The following is a 28,000-nucleotide window of genomic DNA, read 5'->3' as shown; positions in this document are numbered from 1 at the left end:
TCACGCCACGCGGTACCCAGAGGCAATTCCTCTGAGGACTGTCACTGCACCTGTTGTGGCTAGGGCCCTGATGAGGATCTTTACCCGAGTGGGTTTCCCCAAGGAAGTTGTGTCCGACAGGGGGACCAACTTTATGTCAGCATATATGCGGGCAATATGGAAGGAGTGTGCAGTGACCTACCGGTTCACCACTCCGTACCACCCCCAGTCCAATGGACTGGTAGAGAGGTTCAACAAGACCTTAAAAGGCATGATAAGAAGTCTGCCTGAGAGCCTGCGGAGGAAATGGAACGTCCTCCTGCCCTGTTTGCTATTCTCTTACAGGGAAGTGCCGCAGAAGGGAGTGGGCTTCAGCCCCTTTGAGCTACTGTACGGGCACCCTGTGCGTGGACCTCTCAGCCTGGTGAAGGATGGATGGGAAACGTCTCCCAGAAAGCCTCCCCAGGATGTGGTGAGCTACATGCTGGCTTTCCGGAGCCAAATGGCTAAGTTGTGGAAGCAAGCTTCAGACAACTTGGAAGCCAGCCAAGCAGTAATGAAAGAGTGGTATGACCACAACGCTCACCCGTTGGAGTTGGAGCCTGGCCAGAAAGTGTGGGTGATGGAGCCTGGAGAGCTAAGTGCTCTCCAGGATCGCTGGACAGGCCCCTTTGAGGTGTTGGAGAAGAAGGGTAAGGCCACCTACCTGGTGGATCTTAAGACCCCTCGACAGCCCCTACGGGTGCTGCATGCTAATCGCTTCAAGCCCCACCATGAGAGGCCCGAGGTCATCTTGATGATGGTGACTGATGGAGGAGAGGAAGCGGAAAGCGAGCCTCTCCCTGGCCTTTTTTTGTCTCAGGAAAAGGATGGGTCGGTGGAGGGAGTGATTCTCTCCCCATCCCTAACTCCTGAGCAGCGGAAGGACTGCCGCCAGATATTGGAGCAGTACTCTTCGTTGTTCTCCCTTGTCCCGGGAAGGACCCACCTGTGTACCCATGATGTGGACACAGGAGACAGCCCACCAGTGAAGTCAAAGACCTACCGGCTGTCAGACAAGGTGAAGGCCAGCATCCACGGTGAGGTTACCAAGATGCTGGAGCTAGGAGTTATTGAACCTTCCAGTAGCCCCTGGTCCAGTCCGGTGGTTTTAGAACCAAAAGCTGCCCCACCGGGCACCACTCCAGAACTGAGGTTTTGTGTGGATTACCGGGGACTGAACTCAGTGACCAAGACTGATGCTCATCCGATCCCTAGGGCGGATGAATTGATTGACCGGCTGGGAGCTGCCCAATACCTGAGTACCTTTGACCTTACGTCAGGGTACTGGCAGATCTCCCTTACAGATGGAGCAAAGGAAAGGTCAGCTTTCTCCACACCTGAGGGATACTACCAGTTCTGTGTGATGCCCTTTGGGCTCAAGAACGCCCCTGCCACTTTTCAGCGGCTGGTGAACCAGGTCCTCTCTGGAATGGAGGCTTTCTCCGCTGCTTATCTGGATGACATTGCCGTCTTCAGCAGCAGTTGGGAGGACCATTTGCGTCACTTGCAAGCTGTTCTCCAGGCCCTGAATCAAGCTGGCTTGACAATCAAGGCCAGTAAATGTCAGATTGGGCAGGGGTCGGTTGTGTACCTAGGCCACTTGGTGGGTAGGGGAACAGTGCAGCCCCTCCAGGCAAATATTGAGGCAATCATGGCCTGGGAACCCCCAAGACCCAGACTGAGGTCCGAGCTTTCCTGGGCCTCACAGGTTACTACCGTCGCTTTGTGAAGGGGTATGGCACTATTGTAGCGCCCCTCACAGAGCTCACATCCAAGAAACAACCTCGACGGGTAGTCTGGACAGAGGCTTGTCAGCAAGCCTTTGTGAAATTGAAACAGGCAATGTGTGCAGCACCGGTCCTGAGGGCCCCAGACTTCTCCAAGGAGTTCATTGTCCAGACAGACGCGTCAGAGCATGGCATTGGGGCAGTGTTATTGCAACTCAATGAAGAGGGTCTGGATCAGCCTGTAGTCTTCTTGTCCAGGAGGCTGCTTCCCCGGGAACAAAAGTGGAGTGCAATTGAGCGAGAAGCCTTTGCAGTGGTATGGGCTCTGAAGAAGTTGCGGCCATACCTGTTTGGCTCGCACTTCCTGGTTCAGACTGACCATCGACCTCTTCGTTGGCTGATGCAAATGAAGGGGGAGAATCCCAAGCTGTTGAGATGGTCCATCTCCCTACAGGGAATGGACTTCCAGGTGGAACATCGGCCTGGAGTGGACCACGCCAATGCAGACGGTCTCTCTAGGTATTTCCGCCTTAGTGATGAGGACTCCCAAGGGGTTGGGTAGCTCTCCCCACTTTCAGCTGGGGGGGACGCGTGTTAGACCTGTCTGCCTTTGGGTAGTCCCTCCTAAGTATTTATTTATTTTTGTCCCCTTTTTGCCCCTCAAGACCCTTCATTTTTTTATGCCCACTGAATTTTTGAGGTGTTGACCTAGGGGTTAGGTGTTCTTTGACCTCATAGTCCTTTTTCCCTGAGGCCTGGGTGCCTTTCTGACTAGATTCAGGAAAACCCACAAAATGGTGGCCAGTAACTGCCACCACAGGGAGGCTGACTCATTGTAATGCATGTAGAAGGTTCTGGAACCTGCTAGTACCTTCCAAAGGTCAGGGTCCAGCCTATAAATAGCCAGAACTAGGGCAGCCATTTTGTAGTGACCAGAGGGAACTGGAGGGGTAGGAGCGAGGCTATAGAGGAGAGAAGGGCGCCCTGAGGAGGGCTAGATTGACCCCTGGGTCAGCGATACCACTTAGGGATGTCTTCCTCTTTCTACTGACCAAACCCTACCGGGATATTTTTCCCACCATATCCAGAACCTTGTTAGAAAAACCCTCGAGTGAATTCCTTTCAGAAGCCTTGGGTCCGATAAAAACGGTCTAACTTGACCTACCTTGACTTACTGTTCCTGAACCCCCCCCCCCCTTCCACCACCTGAGGGCTCATACTTGACTGAGACACTTGAAGGAGGTGGGGCTGGCTTGGTACTCCTTTGGAACTCTCCCCTGGGGTTTGTGAGGCGAGTACGAACTCCGGCTGCATTCTGCTGGTCGTGGCAGCCCGCTGCAATCCCAGAACCCAGATCGACTCCACAGGTTAGCGGGTCTGGTGGAGGAAGCGGGTGCGGCGTGAGGCAACCGGAGTGTATCCGGAAGAAGAAGGAGGCCGGCCGGCGTAAATCCACGCCCCCCTCTGACGCCTACAGTGAGGGCGGGCCGGGCGTCTGACAGGACGCGGAAGCGGAGCAGCGGAGCCTCTGCGTGCCGGCTGAAGGAAATCTGAGGTGGGGAAGCCGGAGTGGACGCAATGATTCTGCCTATGTCAGGAAGAAGTTGGTGATCCAAGGACTGGCCTAAGCAAGATCCTAAGTACCGGTAAGGCGGTAGTGTGTCGAGTGAGGCCCCCGAGTCTGAACGGGCCTCATCAGTAACTTAAAGAACAGACAGAAAGGTACGAGGCACTTGAACATTTCAGCTGGGTTTGAAGAGTGTAAGGTACTGGCGTCTATTGAGCAAACGGAAGGACAACAGTCCCGGTGAACGGCAAATAAGCCGAGCTGTTCCCATGAGACTGAGAATTTGGCAAGTCATCTAGAGTAGTCTCTGGAGAGTTTAGATAGGCGGGGCCGAACGTCTAAGTGAACACTACAAAGGATAAGATTTAGATTGCATCAGAGAGAATAACCTGCCTACTTAGCTACTAGAGTTGTGAGCTACCTGGTGGTAAAGAACTTATAATATCTGAGGGGGACATTGAGAATCTGAGAGGGTTGGTTAACCTTGAATGAAATACAAAGAACGAAGTGTTTTCCTACCGAAGATAATTGCTGGGCCAGAGTGTGTAATTCTATCCTATGTAGGAGCGTTCTTCTTTTCACAGGTTAATGTACTGCATTTGATAATGATGAAACAAATGTGTTAACTGAGTAACTACTGCTTGAGAATCAAAAGTCTAAGTGCACTGGAGCAGTGAACAACTCTGGGCATCCAAAGTAATCTTAACTGTAAATGTGATACCGTGTCTAAAATTTTGATATGAGCATAAGTGAAACAAAATCTTTTATAAAAGGAACCGGTATTTTTCTACTTTGGTGTGGTGTCTTTATTTTTGGTGGTAGTTCACTGAGTTGCTGCGGATGTGTTTTGTAAGCACTACACAAAAGTCTTGGGGGATGTTTTAGCTGTTCCCGCTCTGTGCCAAGCTACCCTATGTAGTCTAGGAAACTAGGTCTAACAGTGTCCAAGTAAGATGTAATGCTCCAATACCTGACCAGTCTGCACTATATAAAACTGCAGAAAACTAAAAATAAAAAGTGTTTTGCACACTTCTGTCATTGGGCTATATGTGGACTACATCTGGGTGATATTTGTGCTACATTTGGGCTCTTTTTTTCTCTGGTGGCCATCTTGGGAGACTTATTTGTTATGAAGTTTCCTAATTTCCTCATTTACTGCGGTCTCCTCAGTAGGAAATGCTTTCAGTTTTTGTACTTTGATTCCATCAAGAAGGCATTCAGATGTGTCACACATTTGCCATAAATTCAGAATGTTAGCACTCTAGTTATTCATTAGATCACTGTAGTAAAGCTACTGCTCACCAGGGAATTAACTGGAAGTCTACTGCTGGTATTGAAAGGGATTGTTTCAGTCTGCATGTCAGAATTTTCTAATGAAAAAGAAGAGGATTTGAGATCTCAACTAAAACATGCCCTAGATTTTCTTTCTGCAGCACTAACCATAAGTTCTATGGCAAAATGAACCCCCTCATTGTGTTCCTTTTTAAATTAAATGTTTTAAGTGTTACCAGTTTATTCCAATCAAGATGGCTTCAGGATTTGCATAATTTTGTCATAAGTAAGACTGTTAGCTCTCTAGTTGTTCTTTAGAACACTCTGGGAAGCTGCAGTAGAACACAAAGGCTTCAACTGACAGGCTGCTCCTGCAGCACTAACCATAAGTTCTATGGCAAAATGAACCCCTTCATTTTGTTCCTTTTTAAATTAAATGTTTTAAGAGAACCAGTTTATTCCAAGCAATATGGCTTTGGGTGTGCCATAATTTTGTCATAAGTAAGGCTGTTACCGCTCTAGTTGTTCTTTAGAACACAAATGAATCAACTGACAGCCTCTGCCCTTGTTGGATGTACATGTTTTACTGAGAATGTCAGACTTCATTCTCACATAACTGAGAAAGATAATGTGAATTTACAGAAAATATGCTCTCATTTTAGCTTCTGGAGCACCTTTCAAAACTCTATGGGACAAGCATGTGAAAATAGTTTTCTCTCAAACATGATTCATGATATCCCAGCAGAAGTTTTTTCACAGGGTAAAATTACCTTAGAACACACCACAATTCCTGAAATTAGTATGGTGCCATCAACAAATGAATTCTAATGTAACTAAAGTCTGTTATCACCCTTTGTAAGTTCTCCTTTTGGTAACACTCAAAATCGTCGATTCACTACAATGCATTTCAATGGGGTGCTATCATGTATATTGTATATCATGTATACCTACGAGCAAAAAATGAAATTTACCATTGGGGGGGTATTTTTTGCATAATCAGAGGATGGAACTGGTTTTATTTTAAATTGGTCACAGTTTCTATTTCATTTAAATGGTTACAGATTATTTGCACTTTAATGATAATGTATAGCAATTTGGTGTGTGGATTAGATAAAAGTCACTACAAATCCCATAATGCCCCACAACGTGATGACAGAAAGTGATGTGAGCACTAATGCTCTTTAAATATGTGTTGAAGTCAGGGGGGCGTTGCCGTGAACAAGATCTCAGGGGAGATCGAAAGGAGTCGGTTTTGTGTTCCATCTTGGGAGTGATGTGAAATAAATATGCTTGAAAAGCTTTGAAAAACAAGTTTTCGGAGTGCGACCTACTTTCTTTCTCAAGAGAAAGGGTTTGACTATATATATATATATATATATATATATATATATATATATATATATATATATATATATATATATATGTGTGTGTATATATATATATTATATATGTATACAATGAAAGATTCACAGCTCAGCCCATAGTTAAAGTGTAATTATGATTTCTGTTGTTTCTGTTATCTTAACTCATTAAGGTATGTTGAAAGAAAGTACAGTTGTGGTTATAAATTAAAACTGAAAATCCTCTCAAATTTCCTAGTTTCCCTGTGACCCATGACTTGCAAAACAATTGTACAAGCCCTAACTCGCACTCCAAATGCAGGACGTGACCTGAAACGTCTTTACATTCATTGGTAACTCTCTGTATGAGATGTTTATTTGTTAAGGTTTCAATTGGGTAGACTCCCTTTTTATGTACTTTTAACTAGCACTGCCACTTTAATGGACTCGATTGTCTAAATAAAGTATTTCTTCTTCTTCTGTTACATAGTCAGAAAATAATATTTTTATCTTGTCAGTGTAGTCTATGTAGAAGATGAGGTGCACTTTCTCTTCTCATGCACCTGCATGATATTCTAAGGGAACAATGGCTAAAATACTTTTGCTGGACTATAGCATTACCACTAATGGAGAGGTACTTTGTGTTTCGAACATCATTTGGAAAGTTTTGTGAATAGGAAAATGTATCACATGGCCCAACAATGCTACTTCCTAGTCAATATATACAAGAGATTGTGGTTTGGCATCAAATTTAGTTAACAGGGTAGACCTTTATTTATTCTAGATAATCTGGCAAAAATGTTTTGGTGTTCATAATTGCAATAATTCTCTGAAGGCATTATTGCCCTGTTATATGGAGTTGATGGGCACAACACGGTACACAATGAGTCAGTTACAGTCTTTTAGGGTCTTACTGTTTTTTAGAACATTAGAATGTTGAGCACTCCTTTGAAGACAATGGAGTGGTCCAGGCTTCTAATGACTGGTTGAAGCCCAGAGAGCAGCATTCCAATGTGTTTTTTTCTTTTCACAGCTGTTGCTGTGAACAAAACCCTCTCGAAGCCCAAGGGGATTTAAGACCCCTTGGCTCTCGGAGGCCTTTGTTTACTAATTAGAACATTCTGCCCTCTAGGGGCTGAATGTTCTACAGTGGCGTAGCTAGACCATTTGCCGCCCGTGGCGGTTCCTGTGTTTGCTGCCCTGTGACGGCCGTAAGTAAGAGCAGGGGTAGGGGTTGGCAATTCCTCCGGTTGCCGCCCCGCTAAGGCCGCAGGTAAGAGCAGACCTCCTACCCCCTTTGCTAAGCCACTGATGTTCTAATAGCCTTAGAACCCTCCATAGCGGGCTCTACTGGACATTAAAGGTCCGCTCTGGCCTTTAACGCTGGATCAGGCCTTTAATTGCTGGTAGAGCCCACTATGTCGGGCTCTATGGCTATAATAAACTTTCCATTTATTTATTGCTTTGCACTGTTTCTGGGACAGTTTTTCCCCCAATAAAAATGATGACAGGTTTGCATGCAACAAAATATTGCAGTTGGATGTTCATTTATATTGTTGAATTTTTTAGTCTGAACTTCCAAGGAGTCACTTTTTTCGAACAAAAATCATAGTTTTCTGTTCTTTATTGAAGGAGCCAGGAAAACGTTCACAACTATGGCGAATGTCTAGCAGTGGAATGCTGTGTCATGAAGGCTCATCTCCTCCTCACAACCCAAATAAGATGTCAAATTCCCGTTCACTTGATTCATCCTTGGTATTAGATATTGCAGGCCTGGCTGCTGTTACTGACAACAGGTAAATTAGAAATGCAAATTGCAATATGGATGTTTGAATGTGTTTAGAATGCTTCATTCTTGCCTATCCAATATCTGTTATGGCGAATAGATGGTAAATATAAATTAAATTGTTTACGATGTTATTATCGGTTGACAAGCTGTGCACAATTCTGCCACAGAATGGTTAGTCTGGAATAGAGCATCTTGTTTTTATTTCAATTAAAGAAAATACTGTAGTGTCCTTTGACCTTTTGCTGTGTTGGAGTGGCCTACTATGACGGCTGATCCTACTGCCATCCTCCTTTTGTTTTTCCCATCATCTAGTCCAGTCTAGGCCTGGGCGGTAAATTCCATTCCGCTCGCTGAATTTGCCTTATTTTGGTAATTTCACGTTCCACGGATAACGCGGTATTGCCAAAATTTTTGCTTGTTCGCGCTTTCAAAATGCGTGTTCGCAAGATATTTCTCCCTGAGCACGCAAACAGCGTTCGCGAACAGGAAAAAAACATCGCGAACGGGCGGAACAAGCAATTCCGTGTGTTCGCGGAACTTTTGCATGCTCGCTAAGATACTTTACAGATTTGCGGAGCTTTGCGTAGCGCGACTACACAAATTCTGCCCAACCCTATTCCAGATGCATGTGCAAGTTTGTGAAGAAGTGGAACAGAAAAGGATAATTATCTGCACCTGGGTACTAGAGGATTTCAAGCACAAATCATTTTAGAACTGCAAATGCTGTTGTCGTGAGAGAATTACTCTGACTTTATCCCAATTCAAGTTCTATTTTGGGTTGTTGGCTCCAGGAAAGACACCAAAGTATTATAAATGATTCCTGTGCACTGATTTATACAAAATGTGTAATATTTTCCACAGGATCATATATATTCCTCAGCATAGGACTTATCAATGTATTTGAATCAGAAATATATTGGCCAGCTTATGCGTTGGTGATAGAATATAGATTAACTCCTAATTTTCTAAGTGTTCTGACTTTCAAATGAACCTCCGAGACGGAGGAGTCTTTTGAAATTCCAAAAACAGTATTTATGACAGACCTTGTTTTTTTTCCTTCAAATGTATTTATTAGCATTTTGCAATAATCTAAGAACACTAACAAAAAGAATTGGGCTAAAACTCGTAATAATAAAGCGAAACAGATTTGCTGCATAGTGGCCCCCCTGGGCTGAGCCAGGGGTGGCGGTGTGCAGGCGCACGTTTATATGTGAGATCTGAAATGGCCTACATTTTTAAACAACAAAGATGACTGTAGGAAAGTAGGATCTGCTTACTATGGTTACCCCCACTTTTTGCTGTGTTTAACTGATTTATCGACTATAGTCTGGCTGTGGCCCTGCTAACCAGGACCCCATCTTAGCTGCTCTCTCTAAATTGATTGCATGTACATTAGATACACTCCAGATTGGTTACTAGGTTACCCTTGTGAGTCCCTAGTATATGGTACCTTAGGTACCAAGGGCATAGGTACCCCAGAGGCCTACCCGGGGCTGAAGCATGTATTATGCCACCCCTAGGAAGCATTCCAAAATGGCACAACAGGTCTGCTACTGCAGCCTGGGTAAGGTGGGGGCTTGTAACCCTTACTAAGATATAGTTTACCTATATCTACCTATATATATACAGACACATATAAACCTATTAGTCACTCCTATGGCAGGCCTTGACAATCCTGAAGGCAGAGTGCTTGGATCTGAAAGAGACACGTTAGTGATAGATTCCTTACCTTAGAATATCCCCAGACGTCAGACTGTATCCGGAAAATTTTGCGTAGCAATATCCCTGCGCGCCGGCAGGCGGCTCCGCGTCCGTCGTCGGCGTCGTTGGCGCCGGAATGACGTCGTTTGAGTACTTAGACGCTGACCATGCATGCTGACGTCAGTTCTTCTTTTTACCACGCCAGCTAGCGCAGATCCGGAGAAGCTCTACCCCTTAGTCTTTTTTGACTAAACTTTTTGATCTTTTGATCATTTCTCTACTCGAGTCTTCGACTCCGACGGTGCCGGTAGGGATGCCCAGGTTTAAACCCTGTTCCAAGTGCGACCGACTGATGTCAGTTACCGACCCCCATCGCCGGTGCCTCAAGGGTTTAGGCCTCGTCCACGACGACTGCACCTGCTCCGACTGCCGGGCCCTGACGTCTAAAGCTAGGTGGGAGCAGTCCCGCAAGCGACTGGAGCCCCGGCAGTCGGCCCCGCGCCGCTCCAGGTCCCGGTCCCACAGGAGATCGAGAGACCGGTCGCGGGGTCGGAGCCCTCGCAGCTCCGGGAGTGGACATCGGTCGTCAGGATCTAAGTCCTCAGGTAAGAGGCATGAGAGGTCGGAGAGACATCATCGTTCCTCCGACCCACCCCGATGCGGCCGGGGGTTCGGGTGACACCACCCACACGACTCCGACGGAGTCGCGGACGTCGCCGCCTGCCCCACACCTTCGGGTCCCTGGGCATGACGCGACGCCTGAGGAGATCGAGCGGTACCTCATGGCCATGAGGTCCCTTCCTCCTCAGCCGGGTTCCGTGGCGCCTCCGGGCCCAACGGCCCCGGCTGGAGGGCCTAGCGGGTCGGGTGCTTCGGCTCCAACGCCGCCGGGTGCTTCGGCCCCGGCGCAGCCGGTGACTTCGGTCCCGGCGCCGCAGGCCCTCCATGGATCCGCTTCCGGATCCAGGTTGTCGCCGGTCGACCTCACCGGCGCCGGCCCTGCGGGTGTCGCCCCCGGCGCCTGCTATGGATGCAGTCCCCGATCCTACCCTCGGTCCGGTTCCGGTGCCGGAGCGGCGCCGCTGGGCGCCGCTCTCGACGTCGTATGGAGATTTCTATTTCCATGAACCGGCCCCATCTGTTGACCCTGAACTACAGGAGATGGGTGACGAGGGTGACTGGGAGGGGTCTGTGGACCCTCTGGCACAGGGGTGCCAGTCTCAACAGGACTGGACATATGAGCTTAGAGAGGCCAGTGGACTTGACACTTCGCCAGACACTGGATTTGTCTCCCCTCCCACCGTGGCTACGGAGGAGGGGGCTGCTTACAGTATAGTGTTGACGAGGGTGGCAAGGCCTTAAACCTTAAACCTTGAGCTCCCCGTCGCGGCCGTGAGGACTAACCTCCTCACTGAGGTCCTTAACCCGCAGCCAAGCTCCAATGACCCTCTGCTGCCGTTTAATGAGGCCTTGTGTGACGTTCTTGTGGGCACTTGGTCCAAGCCCGCCACAGGTCCGCCTGTGGATAGGAACGTGGCCATACGCTACCTCCCGTCCCCGGGCGACCCTTGCTTTTTGTCCACCCATCCCACCCCCGAGAGCCTGGGCCTCCAGGCCTCCACTTCCCAGACCGCATTCCCGGGGGCTCCGCCCGATCGGGAATCCAAGAGGTATGAACAGTTCGGGAAGAAGGTGTTCTCGTCCCTGAGTTTGAGACTGCGGTCAGTCAATACCGCATGCCTCTTGGGCCGCTACACCCACACCCTGTGGGACACGGTTGCGGACATGCTGCCACAATGTCCGGAGGAGGCCCGGGCAAAACTCACCCAAGCCCTTGCGGAGGGTCGAGATGCAGCGCGGTATTCCATCCGGTGTGGGCTGGATACCACGGACTCACTGGGCTGGGCGATGGCAACGATGGTGGCGGTTCGGCGCAGCGCCTAGTTGAGGTCCGCCAACTCTTCGGCCGATGTCCAGGCCACTCTTCTGGACATGCCGTTCGATGGTCGTGGCCTCTTTAGCGACAAGGTAGACCATGCGCTTGAGCGTTTTAAGGACTCCAGGGCTACGGCCAAGTCCTTGAGCCTCTCGGCCCCACGCCAGCAAACTGGTGCCTTTCGCTCCTTTCGTGGCCACGGAAGGGGCGCCCCCACACGTGCTGCCAGCCACGCGCCACAGAATTTTCAACAGCGCGGTGGCGGCTGTGGAAACCGCCGTAGCGGCGGTCGGGGACAACGGCGAGGCCAGTCCACACCTTCCCCCGCAGCACCTGCCTCAAAGACCTTCTAGTCCGTGCTTTCAGGCCCATGTGACGCCAGTGTGGGGCAGGGTTCGACATTACCTCTTCCACTGGCGCACTGTCACGTCGGACAGGTGGGTGCTGCAAATCGTCCGAAGGGGCTACTCCCTCCCCTTCGAGGAAACCCCTCCAGCCATGCCACCGCAATTCCACCGCGTGTCGGGGGATCACTTACAACTTCTGCAAGAGTAAGTCACGGCCCTCTTGGCCAAGGGGGCTATCGAGCGCGTTCTTGGGCCGGAAGTAGGGTGTGGTTGTTACTCGTACTACTTTCTGGTACCCAAGAAGGGCAAAGGGGGCCTACGCCCTATCTTGGACCTACGGAACGTCAACGGCTTCCTCCGAAAGGAGAAGTTCAAGATGCTGACTCTGGCTCAGGTCTTAGCTGCCCTGGACCCCGGAGACTGAATGGTGGCTCCCCCCGACCGGGAATCCAAGAGGTACGAGCAATACGGGAAGAAAGTATTCTCATCCCTGAGTTTAGGATTGCGGTCAGTCAACACCGCATACCACTTGGGCCGCTACACCCACTCTCTGTGGGATACGGTCGCAGACGTGCTGCCAGAATGCCCGGTGGAGGTCCGGGCTAAACTCGGCCAAGCCCTTGTGGAGGGTCGAGATGCGGCGCGTTATTCCATCCGGTGTGGGCTGGACACTACTGACTCACTAGGCAGAGCGATGGCAACGACGGTGGCGATTTGTCGCTACGCCTGGTTGAGGTCCGCCAACTTCTCTGCTGATGTCCAAAACACACTCATGGACATGCTGTTCGATGGCCGTCGCCTGTTTGGCGACAAGGCAAACCATGCGCTTGAGCGCTTTAAGGACTCCAGGGCTACGGCCATGTCCTTGGGCCTCTCGGCCCCGCGCCAGCAAACGACTGCTTTTCGCCCCTTTCGTGGCTAAGGAAGGGGCGCCCCCACACGTCCTGCCAGCCATGGGCCGCAGACTACCATCCAGCGCGGTGGCAGACGTGGAAACCGCCGTAGCGGCGGTCGGGGACAACGGCGAAGCCAGTCCACACCTACCCCCGCAGTATCCGCCTCAAAACCCTCCTAGTCCGAGCCTTCCGGCCCATGTGACACCAGTGGGGGGCAGGGTCCGCCATCACCACCACTGGCGCACTGTCACATCGGACAGGTGGGTGCTGCAAATCGTCCGAAGGGACTACTCCCTCCCCTTCGAGGCGTCCCCTCCAGCCATGCCACCGCAGTACCACCGCGTGTCGGGGGATCCTTGAAACTTCTGCAAGAGGAAGTTGCGGCCCTCTTGGCCAAGGTGGCCATCGAGCGCGTTCCTGGGCCAGAAGTAGGGTGTGGTTGTTACTCCCACTACTTTCTGGTACCCAAGAAGGGCAAACTGGGCCTACGCCCTATCTTGGACCTACGGAACGTCAACAGCTTCCTCCGGAAGGAGTAGTTCAAGATGCTGACATTGGCTCAGGTCTTAGCTGCCCTGGACCCCGGAGACTGGATGGTAGCGTTGGACTTGCAGGACGCTTATTTTCACATCCCCGTTGTAGGAAGGTGGATACCTGACTATGGTTACCCCAGATTTTTGCCTTGTGTTTAGCTGGTTTTTGACTTAGTTGGCCTGGGATCCTGCTAATCCGGGCCCCAGGCTATCTGCTCTCTCTGGAAAATGGACTCCATGTACCCTAGGTACATATCTAATTGGATATTGAGCCACCTTATCAGCCCCTGTACAGTGTACAATAGGTACCCAGGGCATGGGTGCACCCAAGGCCTACCAGGGGCTGCAGCATATCTTTTGCCACCCCTGGCTGGCCATCCAAACTGACACAACTGGCTGATCACTCAGCTGGGGCAAGTTCGTGTAATCACCCTTTGCTTAGATATAGTATACCTATGTCTAACCCTATATCTGGACACATATGCACCTATAAGTCACTCCTATGGCAGGCATTAACAATTCTGAAGGCAGAGTGCTTGGTTTTTGTTGTGAGATGGTGCTCTAGCATGAGCTGAGCCTGTCTGCAGCTTTCGGAACTATGTCCTTCTAGCTGTTCCAGGATATTGCCATACCATATACTCTTAAGTGCATTATGAACCTCGCGGTTAAATGCTATCTTTGGTTTGGCTTTATCAAAACATGTCGTGTAAGGTGTCATACGCTTTGGAATACTACCCCCTCGCCAGTCCTGGCGACAGGGGTAGCATTCCACCCTTCTAGAGGGAGAAGACATGTTACTTTCCTTAATCCCGGTTAAAGTTAACCAGAACCTCAGCATCACAAAATGGATGCTGCTGCCACAGACACAAGTCTGACCTCCTGCTGCGGGGAGTCCTTCCAGCGAGGGAGGCTCGGACAATGGGTTTCCTGTCACAGGGAGGTGCTAGCACCACCCCAGACAGGAGATAGTGGATTGGGGCAGGGAGGGCTGAATGAAAGGAGACACTGCCTGGGGCACACAAGGTGTCCCATGCATAGGGCAGTTCAAACCGGAGCTGTGGCACTCCAGCCCCAGCTCTGGCGTGAAACTGGACAAAGGGAAAGGGGTGTAACCACCCCCTTCCTGGGTCCCACCCATAGAAGGGGCCTAGCAGGTAATCCAGCCCCTAGATTTGGTATATAGGTAGGAGCTGTGTCCTTAGACTTTAGATCATCCTGACTGAAACTCTGATACAAAACTCTGGACCCTTCGACATCCTACTCGACGTAGAAGACTGAAGAATCTCCCTTGTGGTCAAGGAGTGACCTCCCTGTGCAAGCAGGCACCATCAAGCGCTCAACGGTTTGCTTTATCGTTGCTCCCGCCGGAGCTCGAACGACAGAGCCTGACAAGAACCGGACTTCCAGTCATCCAACAGCCCGATCCACAGCCACAGCAAAGCTGAGACCCGTGGAGGCGACGAGAGACGCGGGACCGGCCATCTTGGAAAGCCAGCGAAGTGCTTTCTGTGCAGCTCCTGAGGCACCCTCGAAGCTGTGCATTGGGAATTAAGAAGCCCCAGCCCGAGCATCCTTTGCACCGAAGATCACCTCTCTACACTCACCGAGTGCTGCGTGGGGCCCTTTTGCATTTTCCTGCTCGACGCGTCTGTCCGGTCACTTGCCCGTTGGCTAGTGGCCTCTGTGACGACGAACCTTTGATTTTCCAACGCTGGTCTGGTTGCTCCAGACTGGCCCTTGCTCGCCTGAAAAGGAGCAGCCCATCAGACCTTGCTGGTCTGATCCAGAAGCCATCTTCGATTCCTGCGTGGGTTGCATTTGCCAAGGCCTGTTGACTCCGAATCGAGATCCGACACCGCCAACAGCGAGAGCCTTCGTGGGACAGTCCGTATACAGCTCCTGGTTGTCGTCGACACCTCCTGGTCCACGTGGCAGCGGAGACAAGCTTCACAACATCACCTAATCGCAACCCAACATCGCGTGGTTCCTTCCTGGTTCCTTCCTGGTCACTGGCTAGTGACCCAGACTCTGTCCCCTCTGCTTTCAGGTACTCTTCATCCTCGATCCACCCTTGGATCCAACCGGACTCTTCTCTCCTGGTCGCCTGCAGCATCTTTTCTCCAAGGCTCCATAGAACTCCACGACGAAACCTGACACACTTTGCCACCTATGCACCCGCTTCCTGTGAGTGAGGTAACGCGAGTACTGCGGTGCTCCTGTGCAGGTTTACTCTCCTAGTTTCAAGTGGTTTAGTTCTAGTCCAGTCGGAAGACTCCTAACTCTTTAACTTTCTAACTTTACGCACCCATTGACTTCTATGAGTTCACGCATGTGCATTTAGACACTGCAAATAAACAAAAAAAAGAGAGGTTCTGTGAGTTTCATAAGCCACAGAGAAGGAGCACTGCCACTAGGGAGTCAAACACCCACTTTGGGTGGTTAAGAAGGCCCTCACACACCGACCTAGTCAGTGTCATGCTTCATCATCGGGCCCCACCAAAGAGGCCGAGTGCCTCTTTGGTGTGCTACGACGCCAGAAGACTGCGGAGCTGGTTGTGTGGAAAGGGCGTGCAGTGAGGTATATATTTAAAAGTGCCTAAAGGGTATCTAAAAAAAATATTTTTAATGTGTGATCCCTAAGACACGCATAAAATGAATTATGTGTCTGAATAGGTTGCCAAAGGTAATGGTTTGGTTAATTCAGAGTTTTAAAAAATTAGTCAGTCAACATGTTTCTGCCTTTACAGTGGTTTTACTTTACCTAGGCATTCGTCAGGACTAGATATACCCCGCGGTATGGACTCTCTAATCATCCACTGTGAGAAGTTGGCCTGATGTGCAGTGCTCACTATTCTAGTGATCACTATATATCAGTCCAAACAACCCTTATTGATGATTGGTTGTAAGTCAACCTTATAGACCAGCTATCCTAGTAGCATGGATACGAGCAGTCTAAGGCTAAGACTCTAGAGGGCGTGTTAAGCCAGCTGTTTTACCATCACATTACCTCTTGAACACCCAGTGAAAGGACACCACACAAGTTGTTATGAAAATAAACAGTGTATTTATTTATAACAAGACTACCCTGGCTCTTTATGAGACAGGGAGCTAAGCACACAACAAAACTCTTACGAAAATACTTTTAAGTTAGCACGTTACACAAATGCCCGAGGGGCACGAAAAACCATATACTCTAAAGTGCATTATAATCCTCGCGGTTATGTGCCAACTCTGGTATCGCTTTATCAAAACATGTCGAGTAAGGTGTCATACGAATTGGAATACTAACCCCTCGCCAATTCTGGCGACGGGGTTAGCATTCCACCCTTCTAGAGGGACACGACATGCCTGTAACCTATAACCCGGTTAAAAGTCAGACAGAGCCTTAGCATCCACAAAATGGATGCTGCCACCGAGACACAAGTCTGCCCTCCTGCTGCTGGGAGTCCTCCCAGAGCAGGAGATAAGGACAAAGGGTTTCCTGCCAGGGGCGGTGCCAGCACCGTCCCAGACAGGGTTTTGTGTATTGTAGGTAGGCAGGGCTTTAGAGGAAGGTGACTGCACGTGGCACCCCGGTGCTCACTGTGCATAGGCTGGCTGGAACCAGTTCCAGGGTCACTCCAGACCCTGTGCTGGGGAAAAGCCCGCCAAGGCGTGCAGTCACCTTCCTCTAAAGCCCTGCCTACCTACAATACACAAAACCCTGTCTGGGACGGTGCTGGCACCGCCCCTGGCAGGAAACCCTTTGTCCTTATCTCCTGCTCTGGGAGGACTCCCAGCAGCAGGAGGGCAGACTTGTGTCTCGGTGGCAGCATCCATTTTGTGGATGCTAAGGCTCTGTCTGACTTTTAACCGGGTTATAGGTTACAGGCATGTCGTGTCCCTCTAGAAGGGTGGAATGCTAACCCCGTCGCCAGAATTGGCGAGGGGTTAGTATTCCAATTCGTATGACACCTTACTCGACATGTTTTGATAAAGCGATACCAGAGTTGGCACATAACCGCGAGGATTATAATGCACTTTAGAGTATATGGTATGCGATATCATGGAAACGGCTAAGGGATGGATCCCGAAAGCCGCAGACAGGCTCAGCTCATGCCAGAGCACTATCTCACACGATTCCAAGCACTCTGCCTTCAGGATTGTTAAGGCCTGCCATAGGAGTGACTGATAGGAGACCTGTGTGTCCATTTTAGGGTTAGATATAGGTATACTATATCTAAAGCAAAGGGTGAGTACACCACCTTGCCCCAGCTGTCGTGCAGCCAGTTGTGTCAGTTTTAGTTAGTCAATCCAGGGGTGGCACAATACATGCTTCAGCCCCTGGGAGACTTCTGGGTGCACCTCAGCCCTGGGTACAGGGACTTGGAGAGGGCCCAGTGCCAATTCAGTACCTGAGTACAATTTGGATAGAGAGAACAGCTAGGCTGTGGGTCTGATTAGCAGGCCCACAGCCAGGGAAAGTCGTAAACCAGTGCAGCAAAAAGCAAAAATCTGGGTGATCATAGGATTGCAGACCCTACTCTCCTACATCCACCCTAACCTGGGGACGTGAAAGTGAAAAATCAAAAAAGTGATAAAGTGCATAAAAAAGAGAGAGGAAGAGCGATTTGCTCATTCCAAAAAATGCCAAAATCGGGAGTGTATCTGCACTTTATAGGATGGCGCTATTTGCACCATGGGTCTCGGGAGGGGGGTTGGAGCGTACCTGGCACATCGCCCTCAACGCTCTCAGCCCGCGCCTGCCACCTAGCATACCCTCAGAACCGGACCCCGGCGATTAGACACTGCACCCGCATCCCGTAGGCCTCCCACTTCCTAACTGCTGTTAGTCCAGGGTAGCCCCAGCGATTCCCAAGTCCCTAGGCCTTACCATTGTTCGTGACGTGGTTCTTCTACCACTATTTTAGTATATGGTTTAGCGGGCCACCAGGGCCTATCCATATTTGTGCAACTTTTGTATGTTATATTAAGTTACTTGTTATACGCTTGTGCTCCTGTGCTCATAAAGAGTTAAGGGGATTAATTTAGAAATAAATACATATATATATTTTGAATATATAACCTGTGTGGTGTCCTTTCATTTGGTATTACAAGGTTTGCATATGATAAAACAGCTGGCTTCACATGCCCTCTTGAGTTTAGCCTAAGACTGCTTTTGTCCATGCTACCACTAGGATAGCTGGTCTATAAGGTTGACTTTACAACCATCACCATAAGGGTTGTTTGGACTGGTGCAAGGTGCTCACTAGAATAGTGAACATCATATACCAGGCCAACTTCTCACATTGGTGTTGCCGGCACACAGGCGTTACCTGAGGTTCACGGTAGTGTGGTAAATAAATAATTAATTACCGGTACTATTTTTCTATGCATAAAATAAAACAGATAGCTCAATAAATAAGAGGCAGGATCCGGGGTATCTGAGTCGAACAGGCTTTATTCAGGCATAAGGGAAGGGACAGGATCGGAACAGCCTGAAATAGAATGGCATGGAATGGCAGCTGCAACGTCTCATTAACAGTACATAGTATATATAGGAAAACATTACAATTGCATTGAATACAGTAGGCGTAACAAGTGACAAACGTAAGATAAGAACAAATGGGCGTACAAAGAAGGCGTGTACGTAGACATGTGATGAAGACGTCACAGGAGTGTCATAAATGGGTGGATACATGGAGGGGGCTACCTGGGTAGCTGGAACCTTTAACCTACTGGTGCGCGCAAACGGACCATGACGTGTAACTAGGGAGAGCTGGGGGCTATGACTTCTGCACTAGAAGAGGAGACTAAAGTCTAAGATGTCAGGACGACATGTACCTATAGCATATCTGATATCTTGTGTTTGGAGAACATGTTGATAGAATCTAAAAGTCATCTGAAAGAAACAGGTTAGTATTAGATTCCTTACCTTAGAATATCCCCAGGCGTCAGTCTGGATCCGGAAACTTTTGCGTAGCAGTACCCCTGCGCGTCGGTAGGCGTCGTCTGCAGGCGTCCCCTGCGGCTCCGCGTCGTCGGCGTCGTGCGCCGTGATGACGTCGCTGGAGTATATAGACGCCGCCTCCGCGCGCTGACGTCAGTTCTTCTTTTTTCCGCGCCAGTTAGCGCAGATCCGAAGAGCAGTACTCCGGTCTTTTGACCAAGTTTTTTGTTAACTGATTGATCTTTACGGTGCCGGTAGGATGCCCGGTTTCAAGAGTTGTGACGAGTGCGACCGCATGATGTCGGTCACCGACCACCATCGACTCTGCCTCCGGTGTCTGGGCGCGGACCACGACGTGGAGTCCTGCGTCGACTGTCGGGCCTTGACTGGAAAAGCTAGGCGGGAGCGGTCCCGCAAGCTTCTCGAACTCCGGTTGTCGGCCCCGCGTCGAGAGCGGTCCCGGTCCGGTCGGAGGTCGAGGGAGCGGTCGAGGGAGCGGTCGCGGAGCCGCCATGGGCGCTCCGGGAGTCGCCACCATTCCTCCGGCTCGTCAGGTAAGCACAAGAAGTCGGGGCGTCGCCATCGCACCCCCGACTCCCCCCGACGCCCGCGTGCTGCGGCCGGGGGCTCGGGTGACCCCACCCCCGCGGTCCCGCATGGGTCGCCGACGCCGTCTACCCCACACCTGTCGGTCCCTGGGGAAGGCGCGTCGCGTGAGGAGATCGAGGCCTTCCTCATTGCTATGAGGGCGAGGTCTTCTCCGGCGGGGCCTTCGGCGCCTGCGGGCCCGTCGGTTCCGTCTGGGGGCCCGAGCGGTTCGGGTGCTCCTGCCCCGGCGCCGCCGGTGGCTCCGGCCCCGGCGCCGCTGGTTCCCTCTGGTTCGTCGCCGGCTGGTCTCCCGGCCTCTCCGGCGTCGGTTCCTGTGGGCCAGCCCGTGGTACCGCCCCCGCGTGGTGCAGCGACTCCGCCGTCGGCTCCGGCCGGCGTCGGGTCCCCGGCACCGACGCCGCGCGGCGCCACCCCCCTTTCCTCCCCGACTCCGGACTCGGAGCCGGACCGGCGTCGGCCGACGCCGGACCCGACGCCGATGGGGCCCGTTGACCCCGATGTCTATATCGTCGACCCAGAATATGGGTATGACGAGGAGGAGTATGGAGAGGGTTGGGAGGGGTCTGAGGACCCTCTATCCCGTGCCTGCCAGTACGATGTGGACTGGGTAGGTGATCTGGGTGATGCCAGTGGCCTGGACGAGTCGCCCAACCCTGGGTTTGTCTCTCCGTCCCCTGTGGCGTCCGAGGCGGGTGCTGCCTATTCGGTGGTCCTGATGAGGGCTGCCAAGGCCTTACACCTTGAGCTCCCCGTCGCGACGGTCAAACCGAATATCCTGACGGAAGTTTTTAAACCGCAGTCATGCCCCCAGGAGCCTCTGCTGCCGTTTAATGAGGCCCTGACGGATGTCCTTCTGGGCACCTGGTCCAGGCCCGCCTCTGGTGCGCCGGTTGACCGGAACGTTGCCAGGCGTCACCGTCCCTGCGCGGACGACCCTGCCTTCCTGTCCACCCATCCCTCCCCGGAGAGTCTGGTGATCCAGGCCTCCACTTCGCAGTCCGCATTTCCGTCGGCTCCGCCCGACCGGGAATCAAAGAGGTACGACCAATTTGGAAAGAAAGTGTTTTCCTCTTTGAGTGCTGGGCTGCGGTCTTGTAACACCGCGTGCCTCTTGGGCCGCTACACCCACTCCCTGTGGGATACGGTCGAGGAGTGTTTGCCGCAATGCCCCCAGGAAGTGCGGGACAAGCTCACCCGGGCCTTTGTTGAAGGCCGGGATGCGGCGCGGTACTCGATCCGTTGTGGTCTGGACACCACGGACTCACTGGGACGGGCCATGTCCACTACGGTGGCGATTCGTCGCCATGCCTGGCTGAGATCTGCCAACTTCTCCCCAGACGTCCAAAATACGCTTATGGACATGCCATTTGATGGCAGTCGCCTGTTTGGTGACAAAGCGGACCACGCGCTGGAGCGCTTCAAGGACTCCAGGGTCACGGCCAAGTCCTTGGGTCTCTCGACCCAGACCCAGCGCCAGCAGACGGGTTCGTTTCGGCCCTTTCGTGGCCAAGGGAGAGGAGGTCCCACACGTGCTGCCAGCCACGCGGCGCAGAGCGCTCCCCAGCGCGGTGGCGCCCGTGGTTTCCGCCGTGGTGGCGGTAGAGGCCAGCGTCGTGGTCAGTCCACGCCTCCCTCCGCTGCGGCATCCAAGCCTTCCTAGTCCGAGCTTTCGGGCTCACGTGACGCCAGTGGGTGGCAGGGTTCGCCATCACCACTCCCGCTGGCGCGCGATAACATCGGACAGGTGGGTGCTGCAGCTTGTCCGAAGGGGCTATGCCCTCCCCTTCGAGTCCACTCCTCCAGCCATGCCACCGCAGAACCACCGTGTGTCGGGGGACCACTTGACACTTCTGCAGGAGGAAGTTACGGCCCTCTTGGCCAAGGGGGCCATCGAGCGCGTTCCTGGGCCAGAAGTAGGGTGTGGTTGCTACTCCCACTACTTTCTGGTACCCAAGAAGGACAAGGGAGGCCTGCGTCCTATCTTGGATCTACGGAACGTCAACGGCTTCCTCCGGAAGGAGAAGTTCAAGATGTTGACTTTGGCTCAGGTCTTGGCTGCTCTAGACCCACAAGACTGGATGGTAGCGTTGGACTTGCAGGATGCGTACTTTCACATCCCCGTCCTGCCGGCCCACCGGCGTTACCTGCGGTTCACGGTAGGCCACGAGCATTTTCAGTTTATCGTGCTCCCTTTCGGCCTTACCAGCGCCCCACGGGTGTTCACGAAAGTGATGGCGGTGGTCGCAGCTCATCTGCGCCGGTTAGGGGTTTCAGTCTTCCCCTACCTCGACGACTGGCTGTTGAAGGCGGGCTCGCCCCAGACAGTCGTCCACCACCTTCAGATGACGGCAGACCTCCTGCACGAGTTGGGGTTTTCCATCAATGTGCCGAAATCACACCTGTGTCCCTCTCAAAAGCTCCTTTTCATCGGAGCGGTTCTCGACTCGGCGCAGTTTCGGGTTTATCCCCCGGAACGGCGGGTCCGGGATATTCAGGCTCTGATTCCCATCTTTCAGCCGTTATCCCGGGTTTCGGTCAGGTTGACGCTGCGGCTTCTGGGGCTGATGGCCTCCTGCATCCTTCTGGTGCATCACGCCAGATGGCGGATGCGGGCTCTGCAGTGGGACCTGAAGTTTCAGTGGGCCCAGCATCAGGGCAACCTATCCGACCATGTCCTGATCTCGGAGGGCACTGCGAGACAGTTGCAGTGGTGGCTTACAGACCGCGATTGGGTCAGGGGCAGATCCCTCTCCCTTCCCCAGCCGGAGCACGTGGTTGTGACGGACGCGTCCCTCCAAGGCTGGGGTGGCCACTTGGGAGAGGCGGAGATCAGAGGCCTCTGGTCTCCGGCGGAGTCCCGGCTCCATATCAACATGTTGGAGCTGCGGGCGATTCGCCTGGCACTGAAGGCATTCCTCCCCTTTGTCATCGGGAGTGTAGTGCAGGTGTTCACGGACAACACCACCGCCATGTGGTACTGCAACAAACAGGGCGGTGTGGGGTCGTGGACCCTTTGCCAAGAGGCTCTGCGCCTCTGGCAATGGCTGGAACGTCAGGGCGTGACTCTGACGGTTCAACACCTGGCAGGTTCTCTGAACGCCAGGGCGGACGAACTCAGCCGTCGGTGCTCGGTGGATCACGAATGGCGTCTGAACTCGGATGTGGCGAGAGGCCTCTTTCAGCAATGGGGAGAGCCTTGGTTAGATCTATTCGCCACAGAAGAGAACGCGCAATGTCATCAGTTCTGCGCGTTGGAGTTTCCAAGACGGCACTCGCTCGGCGACGCCTTTCGGCGCGAGTGGAGTTGCGGTCTGTTGTACGCCTTTCCGCCTATACCACTTCTGCCCAGAGTGCTGAAGAAGATCAGGCGCGACCGGGCCCAAGTTATCCTTGTGGCTCCGGACTGGGCTCGAAGGTACTGGTATCCCGAGCTACTCAGCATGACAGTCGGTCCCTCGATCCGCCTGCCCCTTCAGGAGGACCTTCTGTCGCAGCAGCAGGGGACGGTCCTCCACCCGAACCTGTCCAGTCTCCACCTCCATGCGTGGAGATTGAGCGGCGACAGTTGAGGCCATTTGACTTGCCTCCTGAAGTCTGTGATGTCATTCTGGCAGCCAGGCGTCCCTCCACAAAGTCGGTATACGCCTGCCGGTGGAACAGATTTGTGGCATGGTGCACAGCAAAGGCTGTGGATCCCCTTTCTGCCCCTCTGTCTGAGGTTCTCCTCTTCCTCCTTTCCCTTGCCCAGCAGGGCTCTGCTCTGGGCACTATCAAGGGCTATCTTTCCGCCCTTTCCGCCTTCTTGAGGCTACCTGATCAGCCATCTTTGTTCAAGTCCCCTATTGTGTTAAGATTCTTAAAGGGCATCACGCACATGTATCCTCCAACTCCGTTCGTGATGCCTCAGTGGGACTTGAACCTGGTTTTGACTTTCCTGATGTGCGCTCCCTTTGAGCCCCTTCATTCCTGTCCTCTCCGTCTTCTCACCTTAAAGACGGCCTTCCTGGTAGCCATCACCTCTGCCAGGAGAGTGAGTGAGCTCCAGGCTCTTTCTATTCAACCTCCTTTCTTGTCTGTTCATCCTGATAAGGTGGTTCTTCGGACTAGACCTTCTTTCCTGCCCAAGGTAGTCTCTGCTTTTCACATTGGGCAGTCCATCACCTTGCCCTCCTTCTTCCCGCCTCCGCATCCTTCAAAGGATGAAGAGCGGCTCCATCGTCTGGACCCAAAACGTGCGCTTTCATTCTATATGGATCGCACACGCCAGTTCCGGGTGGATGACCAACTGTTTGTTGGCTACGTGGGTGAGAAGAAGGGAAGGGCGGTACAGAAACGGACCATCTCTCGGTGGGTCGTCCTGTGCATCAAAGCATGCTACTCTTTGGCTCGGAAGGAGCCTCCTGTTGGGCTGCGGGCCCATTCCACTCGGGCCACGGCGGCTACTACTGCCCTGGGCCGGGGAGTCCCTTTGCAGGACATTTGCCAGGCGGCCACGTGGGCCTCGCTGCACACCTTTGCGAGGCACTACTGCCTGGACAGTCAAGTCCGGAGGGATGGCTTCTTTGGCCGTTCGGTCCTCCAGGACTTTCTGGTGTAGGTTGTATTGGTTCGCAGACCCACCACCGGGGTTGGTATTGCTGGGGTATCTATTCTAAGGTAAGGAATCTAATACTAACCTGTTTCTTTCAGATGAACAAGTTACTTACCTTCGGTAACGATATATCTGTAAGAAACAGTAGTTAGTATTAGATTCCTTACCGCCCCGCCCGTCCTCCCCGTTCTGCGAACTGATACCTAGGGTTAAGGACATCCCTTTCAGGGCCCTAGTTTCAAATGGCACCAGTGTTGGTTCTCACATGGCTCTGCGTGTTCTGGCGCGGAAAAGCTGTGTGCAAAGAACTGACGTCAGCGCGCGGAGGCGGCGTCTATATACTCCAGCGACGTCATCACGGCGCACGACGCCGACGACGCGGAGCCGCAGGGGACGCCTGCAGACGACGCCTACCGACGCGCAGGGGTACTGCTACGCAAAAGTTTCCGGATCCAGACTGACGCCTGGGGATATTCTAAGGTAAGGAATCTAATACTAACTACTGTTTCTTACAGATATATCGTTACCGAAGGTAAGTAACTTGTTCATCAGGGCAAAGGCTACTTGACACTAAGGCTGGTGCATGCATATATTCTTCATGTATTGCGTGTGCTATGAATCTTCTATGGATATTAATTCAGTAATTCACTTGCATGGAGACAGAAAGACTAGACTATAGCTGAAAATGTTTATACGGTTCATTAGCTTAGGAATGTGAAGACGGAGAGCTGAACTGATAACTGTAGGCATAACATATTCTTGGCAGACAGGCAGGCAGAGCCAGGCCGGGCACCGCGCTGCGCGGTAGGAAGTAAGCGAAGGGTCAGGGATGCGGGAGGGGCTGCATCGCTCCTCGGAGTGGTTTCAGAAGACTGGAGCTTGAATCTGGTATTCAGGCCCTTTGAGGCCTAGAAACGGGGAATTAACGTGCATAATGTAACACGTTGGCAACATAGGCCTAGAAGCCTAATTCACGTTGCTTTCACGGGGACCGGATAACTGACATACTAACGTTGGACACAACTATAATTGCGTCTTTAATCGATCATAGGGGGATATATGCATATTAATCATGCACATATTACATAGGATGGGGAACACGTAGGCACACATGACAAGGCAAAATTCAATTTTCCTCATTCCCTCCTTGTGCCTTACGTTTCCATCAGGAAACATCAATATTCATGATACCATCTATCTGTTCATATAGCATCATTTGCTCGTCTTGAATTTTCTTGGAACGGGACTTAGGACTAGGAATACAAGAGGTAGCGCACAAGCCGCAAATCGCAGGGCCACATTGTAAACATAGGCAACAACTGAATATGATCATTACTACTATACCCAGGAATGACAATACTTTCCATCCCCAGGCAGATATTATACTCCAGAGCCAACCGGACCATGTCCAGGTGCCTGGATTCTGGTGTAACTGATGGGCTATTTTATGAAGTCTGGTTATAGCTGAATATACAGACGGTGCGTTATTAGGAATGAAAATGCAGCAACTAGATCCGATGACTCTACAAGCTCCGCCCCTATCGGCCAGTATGACGTCAAGAACGAGACGATTTTGGAGCACGACAAATCTCATAGCAGATTGTTCTTCGGTTAAGTTACCTAGAGCGGAAGTAGTCTCATTCACTACTGCTTCAAGGGTTCTGGTTAGCCTACGTATTAGCTTACTATTCTGGACAGGACCTATGAAGAAAAAGAAACCTTTATTGAAGTCTGTATACTGTTCTAAGGCAGTTTCAGTTTGATCGACAATGGGGGACTCGATCTCCCTTCTATGTCTGATGTGTACTAGATGTGTATTTCTGTGATAATCGGATGGGGCTAGAAAAACTGGTGGCAGTAGGAAGGCAATGTAACATGTTCCATCCCAATCGAGAGGCAGACGAACATATGCGGTCTGACCACACACAAAATAAGAATGACGTGAGGCTTTGAAAATAGATTTCCCACTGTCACTATACTCGACCACAGTAGTACAATCACTATGTCCTAGATGTACTGAACCATTCTTTCTGACACATAATTCGCCTTTCACTGGTAGGACTGTAATAGCAGGCAAATCTGGAGTAGTCTCGGACTGAACATTCAAAACCATGAAATTTGAGGAATAATTACCTAGATCATATACTTCATTTTCTAGATCTAACCCTGTTCTATGGGAAAATCCTTCCTTGTCTGGGAAACATGTTCTATTCAGAAGGGACATATCGTTTGAGGATGACGTTAACGTGGACCATGCTCCACATGAACCATTGTGTGAAAACGGATAGGGAAAGAGTGGCAGAACTCCCTTCGGTGTCTGGAAAGGGGGGAGTCGACCACACACCCAACAATTAGTGGCATTGCTAGTCTGGTGTGAATAGTGTAACATTCGGATAAAAGTATTATTGCGCATAGCAAGTCTGTAGGATAACTCGTGAGGAGGTAGTTCACTAAAAGTGTGCTCTACTGTAACATTAGAGGAAAAATGTACATGTGAAACAGTAGGAGGAAAATATATATATAAAACATAACTTATGCCTGTAATCGTAAAACTCAGAAATAACATAATTAATAGAGTAACAATGCATCGACTTCGAAGATTTTTCTGATAACGTATTCTCTTAGAGTTTCGACTAACTCTCTCACTATGTGGGTCTATCTCATACATGTCAGGAACCTGTCTAACCGTTTCACCCGAGAGGGACTTAGACAATTAAACTGGCTGACTTACTAGACCTTAATTTTTCTTTATATTCCTGCTGTGGAGTTTTCTCTAACAGGGGAAGTTTAGAGTCAGTGTCTGGGCAGTCCTTGAGAACGGGGCAGTCCTTGAAAAAAGTCTTTGGACGGAGTCCATGGAATCGTTTAACATGACTGGAATGCAACCAGCCTTTGCGGCCCTCCACCTTGATCGCAGTCCTTGTTGTCATCAGAACGAGCTTCGGTTCTTTCCAGCGGGGCTCCAGCGGACTTGAACGATCAAAATTCCTAATCAGAACGAGGTCGCCTGGTATGACCTCGTGCGGTTTCACTTGAGTGTTGTCTGGAAAGGCAGCGGCGACCTGTGAACGACAAGAGAGTAGTGCAGACATCAAGGAAGCCAGGTAATCTGTCAGCATATTACTGTCAACATCAGTAATTGTACGTGGCCTAGGTGTACCCCACATGTTTGGGGGACGACCAAAAACTACCTCGTAAGGGGACAGACCTGAACGGGAGTGGGCAACCATTCTCATGTAAAAAAGGGCGACTGGCAGTGCTACCATCCAATCTACACCTTTCTCTGCCCATACCTTTGCAATGCGGATTTTCAGGGTCTGATTATGTCTCTCGACGAGACCAGCTGCTTCAGGATGTCGTACACAGTGGAACTTCCATTGGTACCCTAACAGTAGGGATACTTGTTTCATGAGTTCGGAGGAGAATGGCTGGCCGTTGTCTGAATACACGACCCTCGGTAATCCATAGCGAGGGAAATACTCACGAACCAACTGCCTGGCAGTGGTCGCGGCGGTGTAATCTGGGACTGGATATGCTTCTGTCCATCTGGACAAAGCGCATACAATTACGAGGACATACTTGAAACCTCGACATCGATCCATCTGAATATAATCCATCTGGAGGACTTCAAAAGGGTGGTCAGGAGGATGGAATCCACCTTGTTCCACCGGAACACCTTTACCTGGATTGAACTGACAACAGATCATGCAGGTACGCACTTTCTGCTTGGCTGCTGCTCGTA

The 28,000-nt window shown here is 51.2% G+C and overlaps 1 protein-coding gene across 2 annotated transcripts in view; it reads left to right on the top strand.

Moving 5' to 3' along the window:
- The window catches only part of VPS13D (vacuolar protein sorting 13 homolog D), a 2,979,414-nt gene that overhangs the window by 2,262,979 nt on the left and 688,435 nt on the right, over positions 1-28,000 (top strand). For both annotated transcript variants that reach the window (XM_078642819.1, XM_078642818.1), the window contains one exon: positions 7,560-7,723. In XM_078642819.1, the coding sequence (XP_078498945.1) occupies positions 7,560-7,723 (164 nt within the window). The remainder of the gene's footprint in view (positions 1-7,559; positions 7,724-28,000) is intronic.

The sequence above is a fragment of the Lissotriton helveticus genome, chromosome 5_1, assembly GCF_964261635.1.
Source record: "Lissotriton helveticus chromosome 5_1, aLisHel1.1, whole genome shotgun sequence".
Taxonomy (NCBI): domain Eukaryota; kingdom Metazoa; phylum Chordata; class Amphibia; order Caudata; family Salamandridae; genus Lissotriton; species Lissotriton helveticus.
This window is presented reverse-complemented; position numbering and strand designations above follow the sequence as displayed.